Source organism: Mchenga conophoros, linkage group LG15 (assembly GCF_057382185.1).
Source record: "Mchenga conophoros isolate Kocher_MC1m ecotype Shallow Benthic linkage group LG15, M_conophoros_male_GT1.1, whole genome shotgun sequence".
NCBI lineage: Eukaryota > Metazoa > Chordata > Actinopteri > Cichliformes > Cichlidae > Mchenga > Mchenga conophoros.
In genome coordinates, this window is record NC_140540.1 from 26,446,732 (window position 1) to 26,466,372 (window position 19,641).

The 19,641-nt window shown below is 42.8% G+C and overlaps 2 protein-coding genes across 3 annotated transcripts; both read left to right on the forward strand.

The window, feature by feature from the left end:
• Positions 1 to 964: 964 nt before the first annotated feature.
• LOC146558490 (uncharacterized) lies at positions 965 to 9,575 on the forward strand. Its single transcript, XM_085245967.1, has 11 exons — positions 965 to 1,339; positions 2,013 to 2,111; positions 2,436 to 2,487; positions 3,425 to 3,650; positions 3,853 to 5,650; positions 5,747 to 5,920; positions 6,011 to 6,184; positions 6,335 to 6,508; positions 6,622 to 6,795; positions 7,167 to 7,213; positions 7,321 to 9,575. The coding sequence occupies exons 1-11, from the start codon at positions 1,032 to 1,034 to the stop codon at positions 7,845 to 7,847; spliced, it is 3,753 nt and encodes a 1,250-aa protein (XP_085102093.1). The 5' UTR covers positions 965 to 1,031; the 3' UTR covers positions 7,848 to 9,575.
• Positions 9,576 to 10,473: 898 nt separating this feature from the next.
• LOC146558491 (transcription factor E2F6-like) lies at positions 10,474 to 19,532 on the forward strand. 2 transcript variants are annotated; one of them, XM_085245984.1, is made up of 9 exons: positions 10,474 to 10,722; positions 14,095 to 14,379; positions 15,610 to 15,641; positions 15,753 to 15,781; positions 15,912 to 16,098; positions 16,409 to 16,563; positions 16,963 to 17,078; positions 17,149 to 17,308; positions 19,138 to 19,532. In XM_085245984.1, the coding sequence occupies exons 1-9, from the start codon at positions 10,606 to 10,608 to the stop codon at positions 19,164 to 19,166; spliced, it is 1,110 nt and encodes a 369-aa protein (XP_085102110.1). In that variant the 5' UTR covers positions 10,474 to 10,605; the 3' UTR covers positions 19,167 to 19,532. The 2 variants fall into 2 exon arrangements, with proteins under 2 accessions (XP_085102110.1, XP_085102111.1); XM_085245985.1 differs by lacking the exon at positions 14,095 to 14,379.
• The last annotated feature ends 109 nt before the right edge of the window (positions 19,533 to 19,641 follow it).

Sequence of the window (19,641 nt, forward strand, 5' to 3'; positions counted from 1 at the left end):
ACTCCCTAGCAGATCATTACATGGAGAAACCTTTGGAATGCAAGCATGCTGATCCACACAGGTATGCACACAGGTGTACACACGGGTATTCACAGACGCGGACTACAGCTTTCTTGGCTGCTGCCTCAAAGCACATTGTGCGCTGTCTATCTTGCGTGCTGCACAATATCGTTTATTATTTAGTATCTACTGATATCTACTGCTAGCTAGTTTATTGTGATGGTGCTGTTTTTTTATTATGTTGCTCTTTGCTGTTTGCTTTCTCTTCTGTTTTTTTCTCCATACAGGTGACCCAGGTGTTTTGTTTTTTTGTTTGTTTGTTTTTTTCTCTTTCTTCCCCCCCTTCTCACCGTCTCTTCTCCCCTTTGGTTTTCTTTCTCTCCCTCTCTTTCTTTCATTCTTTCTTTTCATTCTTTCTCCCTGTCCTATCCCCCAGTCATGTCTTTATTTTATTTTCAGTTTGTAGCAACTGAAAATAAAATAAATTCATAATTATAATAAAGGTCAATCAAATGGACCAATATGGCAAGGCCATGATGATCCACTTGGTAAAATAAATCCGCTTGGCATCTTTCTTGGCCTTAAGACAACAATTCTGATGGCTAAAGATCCAAACGGGACACACAAAAAAAAAAAAAATAGATATGGAGACAGAAACTATTATAAAGAAGGGACAAGTCCGAGTTCAGATTTTCAGAAAGATTAGAGATGAGTAAAGACAGTTTGGACATGTGCAGAGCAGAGACAGAGGATGTGAATATGTAGCTGCCAGGCAAGAGGAGAAGAGGAGCTCATCATCACTTAAAAACATAACACGTCTTCCACCTGTGCTCTTAAAGCACTTTAACTCGGTGGTTTATAGCATCAGTTAACAAGCGGAAGCTGGAATGTAGCTCTATGTCATCAACTTCTTCTCTCACAGCCTGTTAAATTTCAAGTTCTTTTACTGATTAGTAGTGATTTGCATGTTGTGCACAGCCAATGCAGCACAATAGCCCCAAGCTTTAGGTGATGAGATGGGAACAAAGTAAATGTGGGGCAGAGATTACAATGGTGAAGTTAACAATGTTACTAATTCTCCTCCTTCAAAAAATAACTCAACAATCCTAAAGTTTGATACAGTTTGTTTTGTGCTGAGTCTTCTTGTTCTTCTGTATTCACTTGTGTGTGTGTGTCTGTGTGTCTGTGTGTGTGTGTTGTGTTTAAGCAAAAAGACACAGAGCAGCTTGGACTCTGCTGTAACAGAAACTGGACCTGAATCAAGTTGCGAGTCCGCGAAGAGCGAACAGACGAAAGACAGACGCAGCAAATTTCAGAGCTGGCAGTTGTCTAAAAACTAGTAAGCTTCACTGTGTGTGTGTGTGTGTGTGTGTGTGTGTGTGTGTGTGTGTGTGTGTGTGTGTGTGTGTGTGTGTGTGTGTACGTGCGTGCATTTGCATATGTGTGTTTGATATAGTTTCTTGCGCCCACTGGTTTTGTTTCGTTATGATGTTGCAAAAAAAAAAAATTTGTATTCACACATTTTGAGAGCAATGGCCTCATAAGGAGAGTTCATGATGGTCAGATAATCCTGAAAAAGGTAATATCTGTCTGGAAACCCTCTTCTTGGCTACACCAAGAAATTTTGTCCATAAAACCAGAAGTTTTTTACACACTGAAAAAAGCAGCTCCAAGAACACTAAGTACAATTATCTGTGTGACTGCAGATTACAAGAAAGAGCTGGAACAAATATAGTGACATGCAATAGCGTCATATAAAAGTATAGAGAGTAAAGGAGAAGATTGAGTGCTCAGTGCATCATTGGAGATCCTTCCTAAGGACTCCTTCAGTATGCCTCCTTGTACTGAAATCATTTGACCCATGTGGTACCAGTTTTTTTTGGTTTGATTGCATGTTTTTACTTTTTGCCTCCACACCAAGTTTTTACCTTACATGCCCTACTTTTTTTTTCAGTAGATGTTTTATGCTGAATTTTTCAGTGGAGTGTGTTAAATCTGTGTACTTCTAACAGTGTCCTTCAGGAAAGTCCAGACGCACAGCTTGCACCCAGCTGTGGGTCTATAGAATGGAAGATATTTTTACAAGATGGACCCCAGTCTGTTGATAACAGGTAAGAATATAAGAATTTCATTTTGCGTCCTCCTTGAATACATCATATCCAACATTTAGATAAGTAAGTCCCCAAAAGTTGATTTTGATTATCTGGATGTAGCGTTTTCAGTGGGATTGGGGAAACCTGCAGTCAGCTGAGACTGAAGAAGTCACTTGGATGAGTGATGAAACATTTCTCCCACTGAAAACACAACATCCAGATGAACAGAATCAAGCTTTTGGGATCACATACAAGTATTTACTTTGTTTCCATCAGAATTTATTATAGAAAGGAACCCCTTAAACAAACTGTACTTATACTAAAGTTAAATGTGTTCTGCAGTGTTGACCAGCAGGTCCTGCACCATCAAACACATCTGGACTACGTATTTATGGTGAGTGGAAGTCTAGATTGTTTTCTAGAAGTAAAGTAATTAAACTTTATTTTATTATGTTCCAAAACCCCAGTTCCAAACCGTGACTTCCCTCCATGACAATAGACGCACTCCGCTCCCAACTCGTGGTGGCACACAAAAAAACACAGCTCAGCAGAATAATCCACTATAGCGAGGTCTTTAACACACATTAGTCAACGGCTGTACTTAAAGTGTTTGACGCCGGCAGGAGCTCAGCCACCCTCTTAAAGCCAGTGCTCCTGACAACGGTAATCAGCTGGCCACGGATATCGAACGGCAGGTGTGGCTGCCTCCAGCTCAGGAATAATTCCTCCAGCAAACCAAAACGTGTGTATGTTATTTACGCGGATGTAAATAACACACACACAAACACACACAGAGAGACTGAGTAACAGGAGAGAGATAGCAGAACACAATAAACACATGAGCCTTGGACCCCTAGACCCATGCCGTGACAACTGGGTACATTGTTTAGTTATGCCTGTATATAAATATAAATAATTTATTTGATTTTATTTTTATTATAACTTCAGCAGTTCAGTGTGGTGGTAGCACTGTTCCACCATCTGGCCAGCGGCTTTCTGTGTAAAGTTTTCCCTGTGTTTGTCTCTAGGTGCTCTGGCTTTCTCCCACAGTTCAAAGACATGCAGTTGTTGGGGTTAGGTTAATTTGATTCTAAATTGCCAATAGGTGTGAATGTTATCTGTCTCTCTGAGTTAGCCCTGGATCAAGGCGCACACTGCCTCTCACCTCATGGAATCAGCTCCAGCTCCTCTGTGACTCAGATAAGCGGAAGAGGGAGGATGAATGGAAGCAATGAATAAATTCTGGCACATTAACTGTAGTGTATTATTACAAAGGCGTACATTTCTCGTCAGTCTCAACTGAAGTTAAACAACCTTTTTCTGGGTTCCAGATGTTGGAGGAAAACATTTTCAGTTTTGTGAAGAATGAGCTGAAAAAGATCCAGAACATTCTGAGTCCAGGTTACCCCAAAAATGCAGAGAATCTGAAGGAAAATGAGGAGGTGTTGGAATCTGACGAGGAGGAGAGGAAGAGTACCAGCGAGTCATTTCTGAGAATTACAGTGGATTTCCTGAAGCGAATGAAGCAGCAAGAGTTGGCTGACCGTCTGCAGTGCAGTAAGAGAATTTTAACACAATGGAAAGCAGAAAAAGAAGCAACAGAAAAAGTTGACATTTCAAACTGTTTGTATAGATTCTACGCATCTCCATCACATCTATGAAGTTTTCTGGCAGAATAGATTTAATGGAGTGTGTTTAAAAAAAAAGAAGTTGACCTTTTATTAAGCTTTATTAACTTGTCATTGTTTTTATTTTGTAGGAATTCAGACTGCAAAGTGCCAGCGTCAAGTCAAGGCTAACCTAAAGAACAGGTTCCAGTGTGTTTTTGAGGGAATTGCTAAAGCAGGAAATGCAACTCTTCTGAATCAGATCTACACAGAGCTCTACATCACAGAGGGAGGGACTGCACAGGTTAATAATGAACATGAGGTCAGACAGATCGAAACAGCATCCAGGAAATCAGACAGACCAGAAACAACAATCAGACAAGAAGACATCTTTAAAATCTCACCTGTTAAAGATAAGCCAATCAGAACAGTGCTGACAAGTGGAGTGGCTGGAATTGGGAAAACAGTCCTAACACAGAAGTTCACTTTGGACTGGGCTGAAGACAAATCCAACCAGGACATCCAGTTCATGTTTCCATTCACTTTCAGAGAGCTGAATGTGCTGAAAGAGAAAAAGTTCAGCTTGGTGGAACTTGTTCATCACTTCTTTCCTGAATCCAAAGAAGAAGATAGCGGCAGCTTTGAAGACTTCCAGGTTTTGTTCATCTTTGATGGTCTGGATGAGTGTCGACTTCCTCTGGACTTCCACAAAACTGAGACCCTGACTGATGTTACAGAGTCCACCTCAGTGGATGTGCTGCTGATAAACCTCATCAGGAGGAACCTGCTTCCTTCTGCACGCATCTGGATAACCACAAGACCAGCAGCAGCCAGTCAGATCCCTCCTGACTGTGTTGACATGGTGACAGAGGTCAGAGGATTCACTGACCCACAGAAGGAGGAGTACTTTAGGAAGAGATTCAGAGATGAAGAAAAATCAAACAGGATCATCTCCCACATCAAGACATCACGAAGCCTGCATATCATGTGCCACATCCCAGTCTTCTGCTGGATCACTGCTACAGTTCTTGAGGATGTGCTAAAAACCAGAGAGGGAGGACAGCTACCCAAGACCCTGACTGAGATGTACATCCACTTCCTGGTGGTTCAGGCCAAAGTGAATAATGTGAAGTATGAAGAAGGAGCTGAAACAGATCCACACTGGAATAAAAAGAGTCGGAAGATGATCAAGTCTCTAGGGAAAATGGCTTTTGATCAGCTGCAGAAAGGAAACCTGATCTTCTATGAATCAGACCTGATAGAGTGTGGCATCAATATCACGGCAGCCTCAGTGTACTCAGGAGTGTTCACACAGATCTTTAAAGAGGAGAGAGGACTGTACCAGGACAAGGTGTTCTGCTTCATCCATCTGAGTGTTCAGGAGTTTCTGGCTGCTCTTCATGTCCATCTGACCTTCATCAACTCTGGAGTCAACCTGCTGAGAGAACAACAAACAACATCTCTGCTGTCTAAAGTAAGACCCAAATCTAAACTCAAACATCTCCATGAGAGTGCTGTGGACAAAGCCCTAAAGAGTCCAAAAGGTCACCTGGACTTGCTCCTGCGCTTCCTCCTGGGTCTTTCCCTGCAAACAAATCAGACTCTTTTACAGGGTCTACTGAGACAGACAGGAAGTAGCTCACAAACCAATCAGGAAACAGCCCAATACATCAAGAAGATCAGTGAGAATCTGTCTGCAGAGAAAAGCATCAATCTGTTCCACTGTCTCAATGAGCTGAATGATCATTCTCTAGTGGAGGAGATCCAAAAGTCCCTGAGTTCAGGACGTCTCCCCACAGAAAAATTGTCTCCTTCTCAGTGGTCAGCTCTGGTCTTCATCTTATTGTCTTCTGAAAAAGAACTTGAAGTGTTTGATCTGAAGAAATACTCTGCTTCAGATGAGGCTCTTGTAAATCTCCTGCCAGTCATCAAAGCTTCCAACAGAGCTCTGTAGGTGGATCTGTGAATAGGTCAAGGAAATTGGATATTTTTTATTTTGTATGACTTAAATAAATCACTTTGTCTTCATTGGCAATTGTTCCCCAGGCTCAACAGATGCAACCTTTCAGAGAGAAGCTGTGAAACTCTATCTTCAGTTTTTAGCTCTCAGCCTTCTGGTCTCAGAGAGTTGGACCTAAGTAACAACAACCTGAAGGATTCCGGATTGAAGCCGCTATCTGATGGACTGCAGAGTCTTCACTGCAAACTAGAAACACTCCGGTAAGGATACAATTAATTAATGTTTAGATTTTGACTTATTTTAAAGGTTTTTCTTTAATGTTGTGTGATTTAATCATGATTCAATCTCAGTCTGTCAGGTTGTCTGGTAACAGAAAAAGGTTGCGCTCCTTTGGCCTCAGCTCTTCGTTCCAACTCATCCCATTTGAGAAAGCTTGAGCTAAGCAACAACAATCTCAAAGATTTTGGAGTACAGCAGCTTTCGATGGCACTTGAGAGTCCTCACTGTAAAATTGAATCTCTGAGGTCAGAATATAGCCAACTAATGCTCGTGTGAAAATGTCCAAATGTTGAAATGGGTGGCCAACATCTGTTTTTTGTTGTTTTTGTTGGGTTGGTTTTTTTTTTGTTTTGTTTTATTCTTTGTTTTTAACTTCATGACCTCTATTTATCCAGTTTGTCAGGTTGTCAGGTCACAAATGAAGGCTGTGGTTGTTTAGCTTCAGCTATTAGCTCCAATCATTCTCATCTACGAAATCTGGACCTGAGCAACAACAATCTGCTGGATTTAGGAGTCAAGCTGCTTTCCGCTGGACTAAAAAGTCCACACTGTAAAATGGAAACTCTGAGGTCAGAATACAACTGTCTTAAATCTATCTTAATGTTCATCCAATGGTGCAGATGGTCAATACGTGTAGGTTTTTCTTTACTTTCTGCTTGAATTTTGTTTTTACTAACTCTAGTCTATCAGGTTGTCTGGTAACAGACGAAGGGTTTGCTTCTCTGGCCTCAGCTCTTAGTTCTAACCCGTCTCACCTGAGAGAGCTGGATCTGAGTTACAATCATCCAGGACACTTAGGAGTGGAACAGCTATGGGCTGGAGTAAAGGATTCACACTGGAGACTTGATGTTCTCAGGTACAGGAATATGACAAGATCTTAAAATTTCTTTTCACAGATGAACCACAGAGGTTTCCGAAGAATGAATCTACATCACATAAGAAGTTTATACTTTTCACATTTTTTGTGTAATATATTTCTTCTGAATAGATTGGTTAATGGTCATAATTATGTGCAACATGCATCTATAATGCAGAGTATTCTTTTGTGAACTTTGTCAATAATCCAGTGAAATACACTGGATTATTATCATGATACGGTTATAAGCAACACAAGCAGGTTTCAAAAAAATGTAAAATGGAAACTGAGGTCAGGGTACAGATGTCTGTTAAATCACTCTTTATGTTCATGATGGTGCTGATGGTCATCCCAACTCTTCTTTCATCCAGGGTGGAGCATGGTGGAGCACACAGGTTGAAACCTGATGTTAGGAAGTGTAAGTTTGACTGCTGAAAAAAAGCCACCTGTCAGTTTGTCTTTAAACCCTATCTTTAAATGATATTTTTGTTAGTTATTATTACGTCTCCTCTCTTCTTCCATCAGATTTCTTTGAACTTGAACTGGACACAAACTCAGTAAACAGGAAGCTCAAACTTGCTAACAACAACAGGAAGGTGATAGTGGGAGCGGAACAGTCGTATCCTGATCATCCAGACAGATTTGATACCTGCTCTCAGCTGCTGTGTAGAAATGCTCTAACTGGTCGCTGTTACTGGGAGGTCGAGTGGAGTGGGGGGGTCTTTATAGCAGTAAGTTACAGAGGAATCAGTAGAAAAGCAGATAGGACCGACTGCAGGTTTGGCTGGAATGATCAGTCCTGGAGTCTGAGCTGCTCTGATGGTGGTTACTCTGTGTGGCACAATAACCGGGAAACATCCATCTCCTCCTCCCTCATCAAGAGCAGAGTAGGGGTGTATGTGGACTGTCCTGCTGGCACTCTGTCTTTCTATACAGTCTCCTCTGACACTCTGATTCACCTCCACACCTTCAGCACCACATTCACTGAAAGTCTGTACGCTGGGTTTAGACTTAGGTCATATGACTCCTCAGTGTCTCTGTGTTCTGTGTAAGAGTCTGTGGGAAATGACCGCAGCTTCAGATAATGTTGATGATGCATGATGGTTCACTTGGGTTTCCACTTGCGCTCTGTCATCTTCCGTATCGACGCTGGAAGACCAGCTCAACACTAACTGCATATCTTAGATAAGAGGAAATTACTAGAAGTAGTCTTACCATTACTAACATCTAGCAATCAAAAAGAAGATGGTCATTGTAAAAGTATTAATCTTCAGGAACTAATAGTCAAAACACAAATTTTAAAATAAAACAATAATAAAAGGCAGGCAATAGATAATAATAGATGACAACATACCATGACCTTACATACGACGTACCAAAAAAGCTGAATGAATCTTGAACTACAACAAATTCTTCACCTAAACAGACACATCAATGACATCAGTGATATGTCTGTTTAAGTGTCTGTTTGGTTTGGTGAGGGTTAAGCATCAGAGTTACCTTTGACTGAAAAAGTTTAAAAATCAAAAATCAATGATTCATCACTGACAGACATAATTATTCAATACTGCTAGCTCACATGAAATAATTCATGTGTGCACTACTACAGACTTCACAACTGACTCTAACGTGGCTCTGACATTGTAACATTAAAACAGTGTTAGGAGATCTATTTCTGTGAGACCAGGTTTTTTTGTGCATCAGCACAGATGCTTATTAGAGGTACCTGCTTCCGTTAGAGAAATGTGAGCCTTTTTTAAAGTCTGCCATTGTTTCTACACTACCCGTTGTTGTGAGAGCCTTCAGCTGCCACACAGTCCACACAGCATTGCAATAATGGCAACCATCACACAGAGGGAGGATGTATCCAATTTATCATGTTTATATTATTCACTCTCATTTTTTTTCTCTTTGCTGCAGAGATGTAACAGTGTGACATCTGTCGCTATCCAGCTTTTCTATTACTGAAGTTGAATTCATTCGTTAAAATCCAAATAAGCACTTAACACTTTGAATTGTGGGATTTGTTTTCTTTTCCAAAAGGTATATTAGTGTATCCTCTTGTAAAGGAAGCATCAAAGTGCAGATACCTTTGTGTTGGTCCACTCCCACTCTGTGAGTTGTCTTTACTTAGAGACCTGCAGCAATAAATGCACTTCTATGTGATTTATGACTGATTTTGAAAAGTGCTTTATTGTTTTTTTATGTTAATTTTACTGTTATAGACACTGTCCCTGTGTCCTCCAGTCTGTGAATCGTAAAATGTTTCAGGACGACAGAGGACACTTGTAGGAGGAGCTATAATCAAGGACACGTACACTTTGCATAATTGTTTTTAACCTTGAACACATAAAAGAAGCAGCCAAACCCCGGCCATGATGAGAGTGTCCCTTATTTTTTATACATTATTCTCTCTCCTCACCCCCAACTGGCTGCAGCAGATGGCCGCCCCTCTGCGAGCCTGTTTCTTCCTGTTAAAAGCAAGCATTTCCTTCCCACTGCCGCCAAAGTGCTTGCTCGTAAATTGTTGGCATTTTATCTGCATTGTTGTAGGGTCTTTGCCTTACATTATCAAGCACCTTGGGGCAGCTGTTGCTGTGATTCGGTGCTATATAAATAAAAGTGAACTGAATTAAATTGAATTTTTATTTTTGTCATTTTACGTGATCTGCCCTTCATTCTTTCTCACTGTGAAATTTTAAAAATGCACAGCCTGTTGTTTTAATTTAAAGTAGTTCCATTAAAAAATATTGGACACTTTTATGCCTGTGAGACATTAATAAAGCATTACTGGGATGGACTCTGGCTTTTCTTTTTCCCTACTCTGTACCTTGACTTCTCCCCCGTCTCCTGCCTGTGGCCCAGGAATCAACCATAGGTCTCCATGCTGAAGATGTCTCATTTTCTAAAATGGATCTGTCAGAGGGACAATAGCTGATGCTGACAGGTGTGTATAGATGTATTTTTAAAGTATAAACAAATAGAGCAATAAAATCAAACTCAATTATGAGCTGTCCCTCGGAGAAGGGCTCATCTCAGACTCATGTAAAACTAAAGAAACTAACCTTGAAGGCTTTCCTATGATTCCTGTCATGTGAAACTTTATTTTTTTAGGAGATAAAACTGTTCAGATTTAGGTCACATAACTTCCAGACTATTTTCACGGCCAGAAGCCGTCACTGTGGAATGCACTGAATATTGATCCAAAATCACAGGAAGATTCGGCTGATCCAGAGTTTCAGTCTCACTGTCACAGAAAACACGGAGGATCATCCAAATCTTAGCACTTGGTTCCTCCTATGCCGGGCGGCGCATCGGGCAGCTAGTGATCTCCATAACTCTGCCATTGCCGGTCCCAAGCCCGGATGATAAAGGAGGAGGGTTGGGCGTGGGGCTAGCAACCCCACCCTGTAAAAACTCCAAACATCCAAATCTAACCTCAGTATTTAGGCTTCTGAAGTTCAGGCTCATTAACTTTAAGAAGGAAACATACTTTGTTCTTGCGATCTGGACCTACTTGTCCCACTGATCCAGCACTGAAGCCATGTACACTGTGCTCGGAGACCTCTGGGGAGTTTGTCTCCGTCGGTCTTAAACTCTAAATCTCTGCTTTATAATCTGCGCAGGAAGAGGGGGCGTGTCTCTTTACTTTACCTTCTTCCGCATTTATACATCCGGGTCATGCACGTGTTTTTCCGGTGACACGAGACATAAACAAACGGCACGCGGCGGGTGTACGTGGGTTAAGTCCGGATTGTGAGTCTTACCGGTAACAAACAGATCCCGGATGCAGTTGGAGAGGCGGTTAGCATGGTGAAGTGTGTGGTTTCTGGGTGTCCGAACCGCGTAGCTCACTACACCCGGGGGGCCTTCCAGCCACCCCCCAAGAGGTTCTTCAGCTTCCCCAAAGACCCGACTCGGGTCCAGGTACGAGCTCCGCTGTGTGTCCGCTGGCTTTGTATGAAGGAGGTTTACTTTGAAAAAAGTATTTTATTATCCTGAAAAAATTTCCAAAACATTCAAAGACTTTTCCAAACCTTTCCTTCTAAACCATGAAAATGTTTTAATGGATTGCATGTATATAGCGCTTTTCGAGAACCTCAAAGCGCTGTACAATTCCACTATTCATTCACTCTCACATTCACACACTGGTGGACGCAAGCTACAGCTGTGGCCACAGCTGCCCTGGGGCAGACTGACTGACTGAGTTTTCAAACTCAGTTTGCAAACATTCCCAGGCTCACGTTATTACGTCTTTGTTTTTAGTTTTAAAGTAAAGAAATGGTTTGGAAACTTTTTTTAAAAACACATGAAAACCAAACTGAGTGACGTCAGCAAGTAAAAGTAAGTAAGTGAGTAAAATTTTATTTAAATAGCACCTTTCAAGATAAAAATCACAAAGTGCTTCACATAAGCTAAAACATAAAAAAATCAACCAAAAAGCAACCGTTGCTGTTTGCTCTCATGAAACACTGATTAAAAATTCAAATTCAAATTTTATTTGTCACGTACACAGTCATACACAGTACGATATGTAGTGAAATGCTTGGACAACTGCTCGTGACCTAAAGAAAACAAAAAAGGAAAAGGCTATGAATAAGATAGGAAATAAATATGAAAAATTAAAAAGGGTAAATTTAACTAGGAAGGAATAAAATATAAATTAAGGTTAAAAATGAAATAACTGTACAACACAAATTAGAATGAAGGGTAAATTTAACTGGGAAAGAATAAGATAAAATATATAAATTAAAGTTGAAAATAAAATAACTGTACAACAAAATACACAATATAGAACTATATAAGAATGTATGAAGAAATATAAATAAATATATACACAATAACAGCAGCTGTACAAGTATTAACTGGAAATGAAGAATATAATGTCCAGTGTTGTGCAATCCACATTATGTCTTGTACAGTGCAGATATGCTTAAAGTGATTTAAGTGATGAAGTGAAAACAATGTCCAGAATGTCCAGTGTGTGTGTAAGAACTGTATGTGTGGGTCAGTACTGTGTGGTGGTGTGATTGAGAAACCGTATCGCCTGCGGGAAGAAGCTCCTCCTCAGTCTCTCTGTGTTGGTCTTCAGGGAGCGGAATCGCTTTCCTGACCTCAACAGAGAGAACAGTCTGTTGTTGGGATGGCTGAGGTCCTTCACGATCTTCCTGGCCTTGGTCCAGCACCGCCTGCTGTAGATTGAGTGCAAGTCAGGGAGCTCGGAGCGGATGGTGCGCTCAGCTGATCGCACAACCCTCTGTAGAGCTCGTCTGTCCTGCATGGTGCTGTTCCCGAACCAGGTTAAGATGTTTCCCGTCAGGATGCTCTCTATGGTGCAGGAGTAAAAGTTCCTGAGCACCTTGGAGGGCAGTTGGAAGTCTCTCAAGCGTCTGAGGTGGTAGAGACGCTGACGGGCCTTTTTCACCACGGTGTTGATGTGACAGGACCATGACAGGTCCTGCGTGATGTGAACTCCGAGGTATTTGAAGCTGTCCACTCTCTCCACTGGGCACTCGTTGATGACGGGGGTCTGGTAGTTCCTCTCCTGCTTAGTGCTGAAGTCCACTATCAGCTCCTTTGTCTTACTGACGTTTAGAAGGAGGTTGTTCCTCTGGCACCAGTTCTCCAGATTCCTAATCTCCTTCAGGTAGGCCGTCTCGTTGTTATCAGAGATCAGGCCCACCACGACGGTGTCGTCAGCAAACTTGATGATGGTGGAGCTGGTAGTGGCCACACAGTCATATGTGTACAAAGAGTACAGCAGGGGGCTCAGGACACACCCCTGGGGGGCTCCAGTGCTGAGAGTGATGGAGGCTGAGACATGTCCGCCATCCTTACTGCCTGTGGTCTGCCAGTTAGGAAGTTGGAGATCCACTGACACATAGATGAGCTGAGTCCCAGATGCTCCAGCTTGGTGGTGAGTGTGGAGGGAATTATGGTGTTAAATGCAGAGCTGTAGTCTATGAAGAGCATTTTAACATAATTCCCCCTTCTAGTGTCCAAGTGAGTGAGTGAGTGATGTGTGGAGGAGATGAGAGATGGCATCGTCTGTGGAACTGTAGTGGGTCCAGTGTGTCTGGTAGTGAAGAAATGATGAAGTCTCTGACCAGGCGTTCAAAGCACTTCATCACTACTGAGGTGAGGGCTACAGGGCGATAGTCATTGAGAGAAGCAGGGTGGGGTTTCTTCGGCACAGGAACAATGATGGAGTCTTTGAAGCATGTGGGGATCACCGACTGAGATAAAGAGATGTTGAATATCTCAGTGAACACAGGAGCTAGCTGGTATGCGCAGTCTCTTAGGATACGACCTAGGATGCCGTCTGGTCCTGCTGCTTTCCTGGTGTTCACTCTTTTGAAGGCTCTCCTTACTTCATGCTCGGAGATGACGAGCACGTTTCCGGTGCTGGCAGTATCTTCCTGTCTGCAGCCGTTAGCGCTGCTAGCACTAGCATTGTTGGAGTCCTTAGCTGCAGCCTCGAAGCGAGCATAGAAAGTGTTCAGCTCATCTGCCAGAGTCACGGCCGCGTTCGTCATACTGGTTGTTGGTGCTTTATAGTCCGTTATTGTCCTTAGTCCCTGCCACAGGCTCCTAGAGTCACTCTGTTGCAGTTGTGACTCTAGTTTCCTCCCGTAGCGCTGCTTCGCCTCTTTCACCGCCCTCCGCACGTTATATGACGCAGCTTTGTACGGGTCCATGTCCCCCGTCGTGAGTCCCGTGTTGTAGGCAGCGGTGCGGGATCTCAGAGCGTCGCGGATGGTTTTATCCACCCACGGCTTCTGGTTGGGAAACGTTGTGACAGTCTTTGTCTCCACGGTATCATCCGCTAGTTTCCCGATGAATCCCACAACCGCTTCCGTAAACACGTTGACATCATTATCGGAGCTGTTTCTGAACATGCCCCAGTGTGCGTCATCGAGTGCGTCCTGTAAAGCGGCCACCGATCGATCCGTCCAGCGCGCGACCTTCCTCTGAACCGGAACTTCCTGTTTCAGCCTTTGTTTGTATTTTGGCACGAGGAAGATGGCGGCGTGATCAAATTTGCCAAATTTGCCAAATTAGTTCATGGACCAAACCATGAACTAATAATGCTGGTTTTTAATTTCATTAGAGATGAGTTATTGTGATTCTGAGGGCGTGCGGCAGCAGGCAGATGGAATAAAAGATGAAATAGGCGTTAGAACTTTGGTGTAGGTCATGAAATCACTGTGTTGAGGTGTGGTGCAGTTTCCCCTGCAGTGCCTCATGTGGGGTGATCAGGTCCAACTGACCTGCAGTAACTCTGGCGGCTATGCTCAGGTTTGGCTGGCCGCCCTGAGGGAGACGCACAGGCAGGACACTGGAGAGGACCTTTTAATCTGTGAAGACCACTTCCTGCCGGAGGATATCTGCAGAAAGGGAGTCACCAGTGATGCCATTCCGCTCATGCCCCCTTGCCTGGATGGGCAGCTGGGTCTGCTCAGTGCCTGGGAGGTCGATTCCTCTGAGGAAGACGAGCAGTGGCACGCCGGAGGCTGCAGTAACGACAGAGAGGAAGATGAATTTAGAGAGGAACGTCCAACTGCACCGAATCCACAGCAACAGGTGGGAGTCTGTTCTGATTTGGTTAGTTGTGATTTTTCAGAAACTGCTGAGGTTGAACTGAAGGTCTCTGTGGATAGCTGCGTGCTTTGGACAAACTGCACACACGCAGCACATGTGCAGAAAAATGACAGCAGCTTCACTGTTAGTTGGACATGAAGAGGAATGAGCAGCGTGTTGACGTGTGCTGAAACATTTCTCTGATAATAATTAGCTAATATTTTAAGAAAATGAATCATCTTTAAAGCTGTGAAATAAAAAGTATGTCGGAAAGTCTCTAATGAGATTTACTGCTGTTCTTTCATAAATCTGGTTCAACTCAATCACCAAATTAGAAAGGTCAATTAACTAAAAGAAAAACTAAAGTAAATACAGCAAAAACAGAAGTGGCCCTAAAATTGAGCCCTGTGGGACGCCTAATGACAGAGAAGCAGAAGACAATTCAGAACCGAGAAGGATGGTGGAGAAAGTTCTGTTTGCTAAGTGTGACCTAAACGAATTAAGTGCAGTGCCACCAATGCCCACTAGATCATTTAATCTAGATAGTAGACTATTGTAGTCTACTGTGTCAAAGGCAGCTGTTAGGTGAAGCAAGACCAGAACAATGTGGTTACCAGAATCACATGCCAGAAGCATGCAGTTAAAGAGCATTAGTGCACGGGCACCAAGCAGGCATCAACAGGATCCAGGGGTCGCTCAGACAGACACAAAATTCTTAGGAACAATCCGTGCGCTGTTCGGAAAACAGGAGAAAAATTCCTTGGTGAAACTTCAGCTTCACTGACCATTTCATTTACAGTGGCAGCAATGACACAGAGACTTGGTTTCATGAATGACATGGGTCACAAAAGCAGAGCCACACATGAGCAGCCCTGTCACACTGGTGCCATTATTCCAGCCAAATTCAAAGTCATCAACATGAGTCAAGCATTAAAAGCCGAGGCTCATTCATCAATCATCTGGTTTCCATTTTTTTCTTGCTCAGCCATCATCTTTTACACATAAATAAACTGCCCCTCAGTAGGCTTCCAGAGGATGGCTAATCAATGAAAAGTAGTACAGTAGTGCAGCTTTAAAGCGATAGGAGCTAAAAGAAAAAAAAAAAAAAAAAAAAAAAGCTGCTGCAGAGGATGAACATGTCAGTCATGCAAAGCTGCCCTAGTGAGAAACATTGGCCCTGATCTTGACTCTAATGTGATTCGATTGATTCATTTTATAGTTTCTGTTTTCCAGGGTCCGGGCTGGGATTGGGACGACAATATCAGGTAACTTACGTCTCTGTGTTTTGTGTTGTCTGTTAATTAAAAAGTTCTAACTGCCTCTCGCAGCTTGTTAGTTCAGCACAGTCTCAAATGCAGTCTTCTTTTCTTCTGCAGTGCTTCCCTCCAGCAGAGCATCAAGCGCGGTGAGTCTTAGTATTCTACTCATTTCTAATCCTGGACTCTACTGCAGTACCTTTGAATGATTGTTACTGAATCAGACACAGTTTTGGTGAAAGCTCGGCACTGTGAAGCAAACGGCTCCGTTGTGTTCAGGCAAACCTCTGGGCTCGTTGACTCGCGGTTTCCTGGAGCTGCTGCTGGCAGCTCCTGACGGCTCCCTGGACATCAGGCAGGTGGCAGCGAACCTGCAGACCTCCGTGCAGCAAGTGCACGCCATCGCCAGGGTCCTGGACGGCATCAGCCTCATCCAGAGAGAGTCGGCCCACAAGATCAAGTGGATGTGAGTCCTGAACGAGAGCATGATGGATGTGTTAGGATCTGCCTCACTATCTTTTTCCATAAATTAAGTTTTTATGTGATTCTAATTTTCCTCCAGTCAAATTTGTGCAGGTTTGTTCTGCAGTGCAGTTTTTGTTTGAGTGCCTCTCACTGATAAACAGCAGGTTTGGAGGGAAGTTAATCATCTTCAGGTTAAATTGCAGGTTAAACGCAGTGTGCAAGGAGACTGTGAGAGCAGCTGAAGATGTTTTTTCCAGTTCGGGTTAGGAGTCGGTAGTTCCTCTTTTAGCATGAACCTTCTCTGTGTGCAGAGGTTGGAGCTCCATCTCCAGCTTCCTGTGGAGGAACCAGCAGAAGTTCCATAGAGAGATTCAGAAGCTGAAGCTGGTGGAGGAAGCGCTGGACGGCTTCATCAGAAGCTGTGCCCAGCAGCTTTTCAGCCTTACGGACAACGTGGAAAACTCTTCATATCCTTCCATGTGGGACTGAGGTCAGAGGTCACCCCTCTCAGAGGCCGTCAGCCTTTCGACAGGCCACCGTCCTCCAGCTCCTCATGCGAGCTCCAAACATGTGCCGAGTCCGGCCCAGGGTCTCCTGTTGAGCCCATTTTCCTGGATTATTATGGTATTTTAAGAAAGTAGTAGGATTAGCATTCTCGATTTCTTTCTTGTTAGCTGAAAGAGTCATCTCCAGAAATATGAAAATAATAATGCAGAGATCCTGGGTTCAGTGAAACTGCAGGAAAAATCTATAATAAGTCTGAGAATCAGTCACATTGCTCAGCATCAGGTATATAAAAGTGCCTTAAGTCTACAGATTTTTGCTCTTTTCTTTAAAGTGAGAAGTTTTCTTTAACCCTTTTTTACGCTTGCCTATGTGACGTTCGAGGACATCAGTCGACTTGGAGTGTACCGGGATCAGACGGCCATCATTGTCAAAGCTCCCGAGGACACTAAGCTGGACGTTCCTGCTCCTACAGAGGTGATGCAGAGTTCAGACGGCCACGTCTCTGCTGCCTCAGTCATTTATAAGTGTGTCTGTGTTTCTTTAGGAGAGCGTTCAACTCTGGCTGAAGGCAGTGAAAGGTCCCATCTTGGTGATGACCTGTGAGGTTGGCTCTGACAATGCTGTGACCTCTGACCCCATGCAGAGGATTACCTCATTTTTAACTCTGAACGAGAGCCGCATCAGGACGACGGAGCTGCACGAAAGTATGAAAAGAAACCCTTGCTTTTTCTTTTGGCTCCGATGTTGAAAAAGAATCTGTCAAAAAATTCCAGATCACCTCTAAAGGTTAATGACTAAACCCCAGCCACCTCTGGTTAAAGTTTCCATGCACATCTGTCCAGAACTTTTTTTTGTCTGCCGTGCGAACAAACAGCAATCGGCCATTTGGCATTAGAGATGGACCGATCCGATATTACGTATCGGTATCGGTCCGATACTGACCTAAATTACTGGATCGGATATCGGAGAAAAATAAAAAATGTAATCCGATCCATTAAATATCACGAAAGCACCTCACAAAACTTGCAACACGCCGTAACTCACCTCAGAACGTTAGCACTTCGGAGCAGTATGCATCACGTGATAGAGCGGCTGTGGCATGCAGGACCTGTCGGTGGTCTGGATAGCATTTGGAGCTTCGCTAGCAACCCGGCATTTCATCTCCGACAAAGTTATCCCGAGAGAAGTAAAGCAAGTGTGTAAGTCCATCTCTGAATGTTTGTAAAGCATTCCTGCGTTAAGCTTAACAAGCGACTGCCTCTCCTGCTGCTACTTCAATCATGAAACTGCTTAACGATCAGCTGATCGGCTTTTCTGTCGCGAGTCCGTGTCTCTAGTTTGCTTTTGGCCCATTTTGCACCAGAAAGAGGAAACCAGCGGCTGAACAACAGCAGCACGTTTAAGCTTGATCAGCTGTTGTTAGAATGTATTTAATATTACTTTCTACTCCAGGATCTTTTTCTACGTAGCTGACGCTGGTAACTGTGCAGGGGCGGATCTAGCAAAGTTTAGCCAGGGGGGCCGATAGGGCATTAACAGGGAAAAGGGGGCACAAAGACATACTTTTCTTTCTTATTCTCATTTAAAATGTCTAGCTTTTAATAAATAATTATCTGACACCCAAAGTTTTAATTTGATGTAAAATGAATAGAAGTCAATTACTGTATATAGTGACTATTAAGTCTAATATATATACCCTAGTAAGCTATAGTACTTTTTCCTTTGGGAAGGTACCATCTGTGCAGTCTGCAATTTTGTTGAAGAAAGATGTTGAATCTATTTAATATTTCTTGAAAAATAATTGATTTCTGTGCATTTTTTTTCACACTGCATCAAATTAAGGTTGATTACGTCGATTAAGCATCATGAGGTGGAGCGTGAGGGGTGGTTCCCTATTTTTTATTTATTTATTTTTGTTGTTGCTGGGAGTTGGAACCCTATTAGTTAGGTTGCTTAATATTTATGCTAAGTACTCTTTAAAATACCAGAATAGTGAGGATGGTGTAGGTTTAAGTTTATTAGATTGATCAGTATTGCTGAACTATGAAATATTTTTTTTTGCATACAGGTATAACAGAATAGCTTTAGTGTAGTTGTTGTTTTAAACTTGAGTATGAACTTATACAAAATGCAGCAAGATATTTAAAAAACTGTTTTGTTGATTAAAAAACACTATATCGGATTCATATCGGTATCGGCAGATATCCAAATTTATGATATCGGTATCGGTATCGGACATAAAAAAGTGGTATCGTGCCATCTTTATTTGGCATCAGTGCCAACCGCGAGCACGTGAGGTTGCTGTGAATCCTGCCTTCTTTTCCTGGTGTGTTTGTTATGGAGATACTAACATCTTCACTTCAGTGTCCCTCAAAATGAAGACGTCACACAGCTATCAGCCAGTTACTTTGAAGCTGCAGTGAAAATGACTCTGCAATCCTGTTGATTGGCTCATTTGGGACGGGGGGGTGTGTCACCTGGCAGCTTGTCTCTGGTCTCATTTCTGAAGTTATTCTGTGTTTGCTGTTTTCAGGGTCACTCACTGACCTGGAGAGCCCATGAACACCAGCTGACCTCCAGGGGTGCCGGCGTGTTGCTGCATGTGTCTGATAAATGCACACAGGGAGAACATGAGGAAGTACCTGCTGACGGTGGCTCACTTTAACTCATGCTTGATGCTGTGACGACATGACAGCAGCAAGCTCCTCCTACCAGAGGAAACAGTCTGAGCACAGAAAAGGGAAAAAAACAGTTTTCATCTGGACCAATGAAACGGCTTTAACCTGCTGAGCTCAGTCTGATGCACAGTGCCTGTATTTCACTGTTTGTCTTTCTGTCCTTTGCTTTGTGTTTTTAATGTATAAATGTTTACTTCTTCATCTCACAAATACCTCAAATATACTTGGACCAATAAAGTTTTACTTTAAAGTTGTGAATCACTTCCTGTTTTCATTCATGAGGAAAAAAAAAAGCTCCAACAAAAGTGTTGAGCAGCAGAAAGTCCCAATACTCTGTTCCTCCCTTTAAAATTTCCTGA

What these genes read in the sequence shown, in the direction of transcription:
- LOC146558491 (XM_085245984.1), top strand. Translation starts at nt 10,606, where the DNA reads ATGGTGAAGTGTGTGGTTTCTGGGTGTCCGAACCGCGTAGCTCACTAC. An exon ending in AAGACCCGACTCGGGTCCAG is followed by an intron (nt 10,723 to 14,094) that starts GTACGAGCTCCG and finishes GGCTATGCTCAG; the next exon opens with GTTTGGCTGGCCGCCCTGAG. An exon ending in GGACAACGTGGAAAACTCTT is followed by an intron (nt 16,564 to 16,962) that starts CATATCCTTCCA and finishes AACCCTTTTTTA; the next exon opens with CGCTTGCCTATGTGACGTTC.
- LOC146558490 (XM_085245967.1), top strand. Translation starts at nt 1,032, where the DNA reads ATGTGGGGCAGAGATTACAATGGTGAAGTTAACAATGTTACTAATTCT. An exon ending in TGGCAGTTGTCTAAAAACTA is followed by an intron (nt 1,340 to 2,012) that starts GTAAGCTTCACT and finishes TACTTCTAACAG; the next exon opens with TGTCCTTCAGGAAAGTCCAG. An exon ending in CCCCAGTCTGTTGATAACAG is followed by an intron (nt 2,112 to 2,435) that starts GTAAGAATATAA and finishes TGTGTTCTGCAG; the next exon opens with TGTTGACCAGCAGGTCCTGC.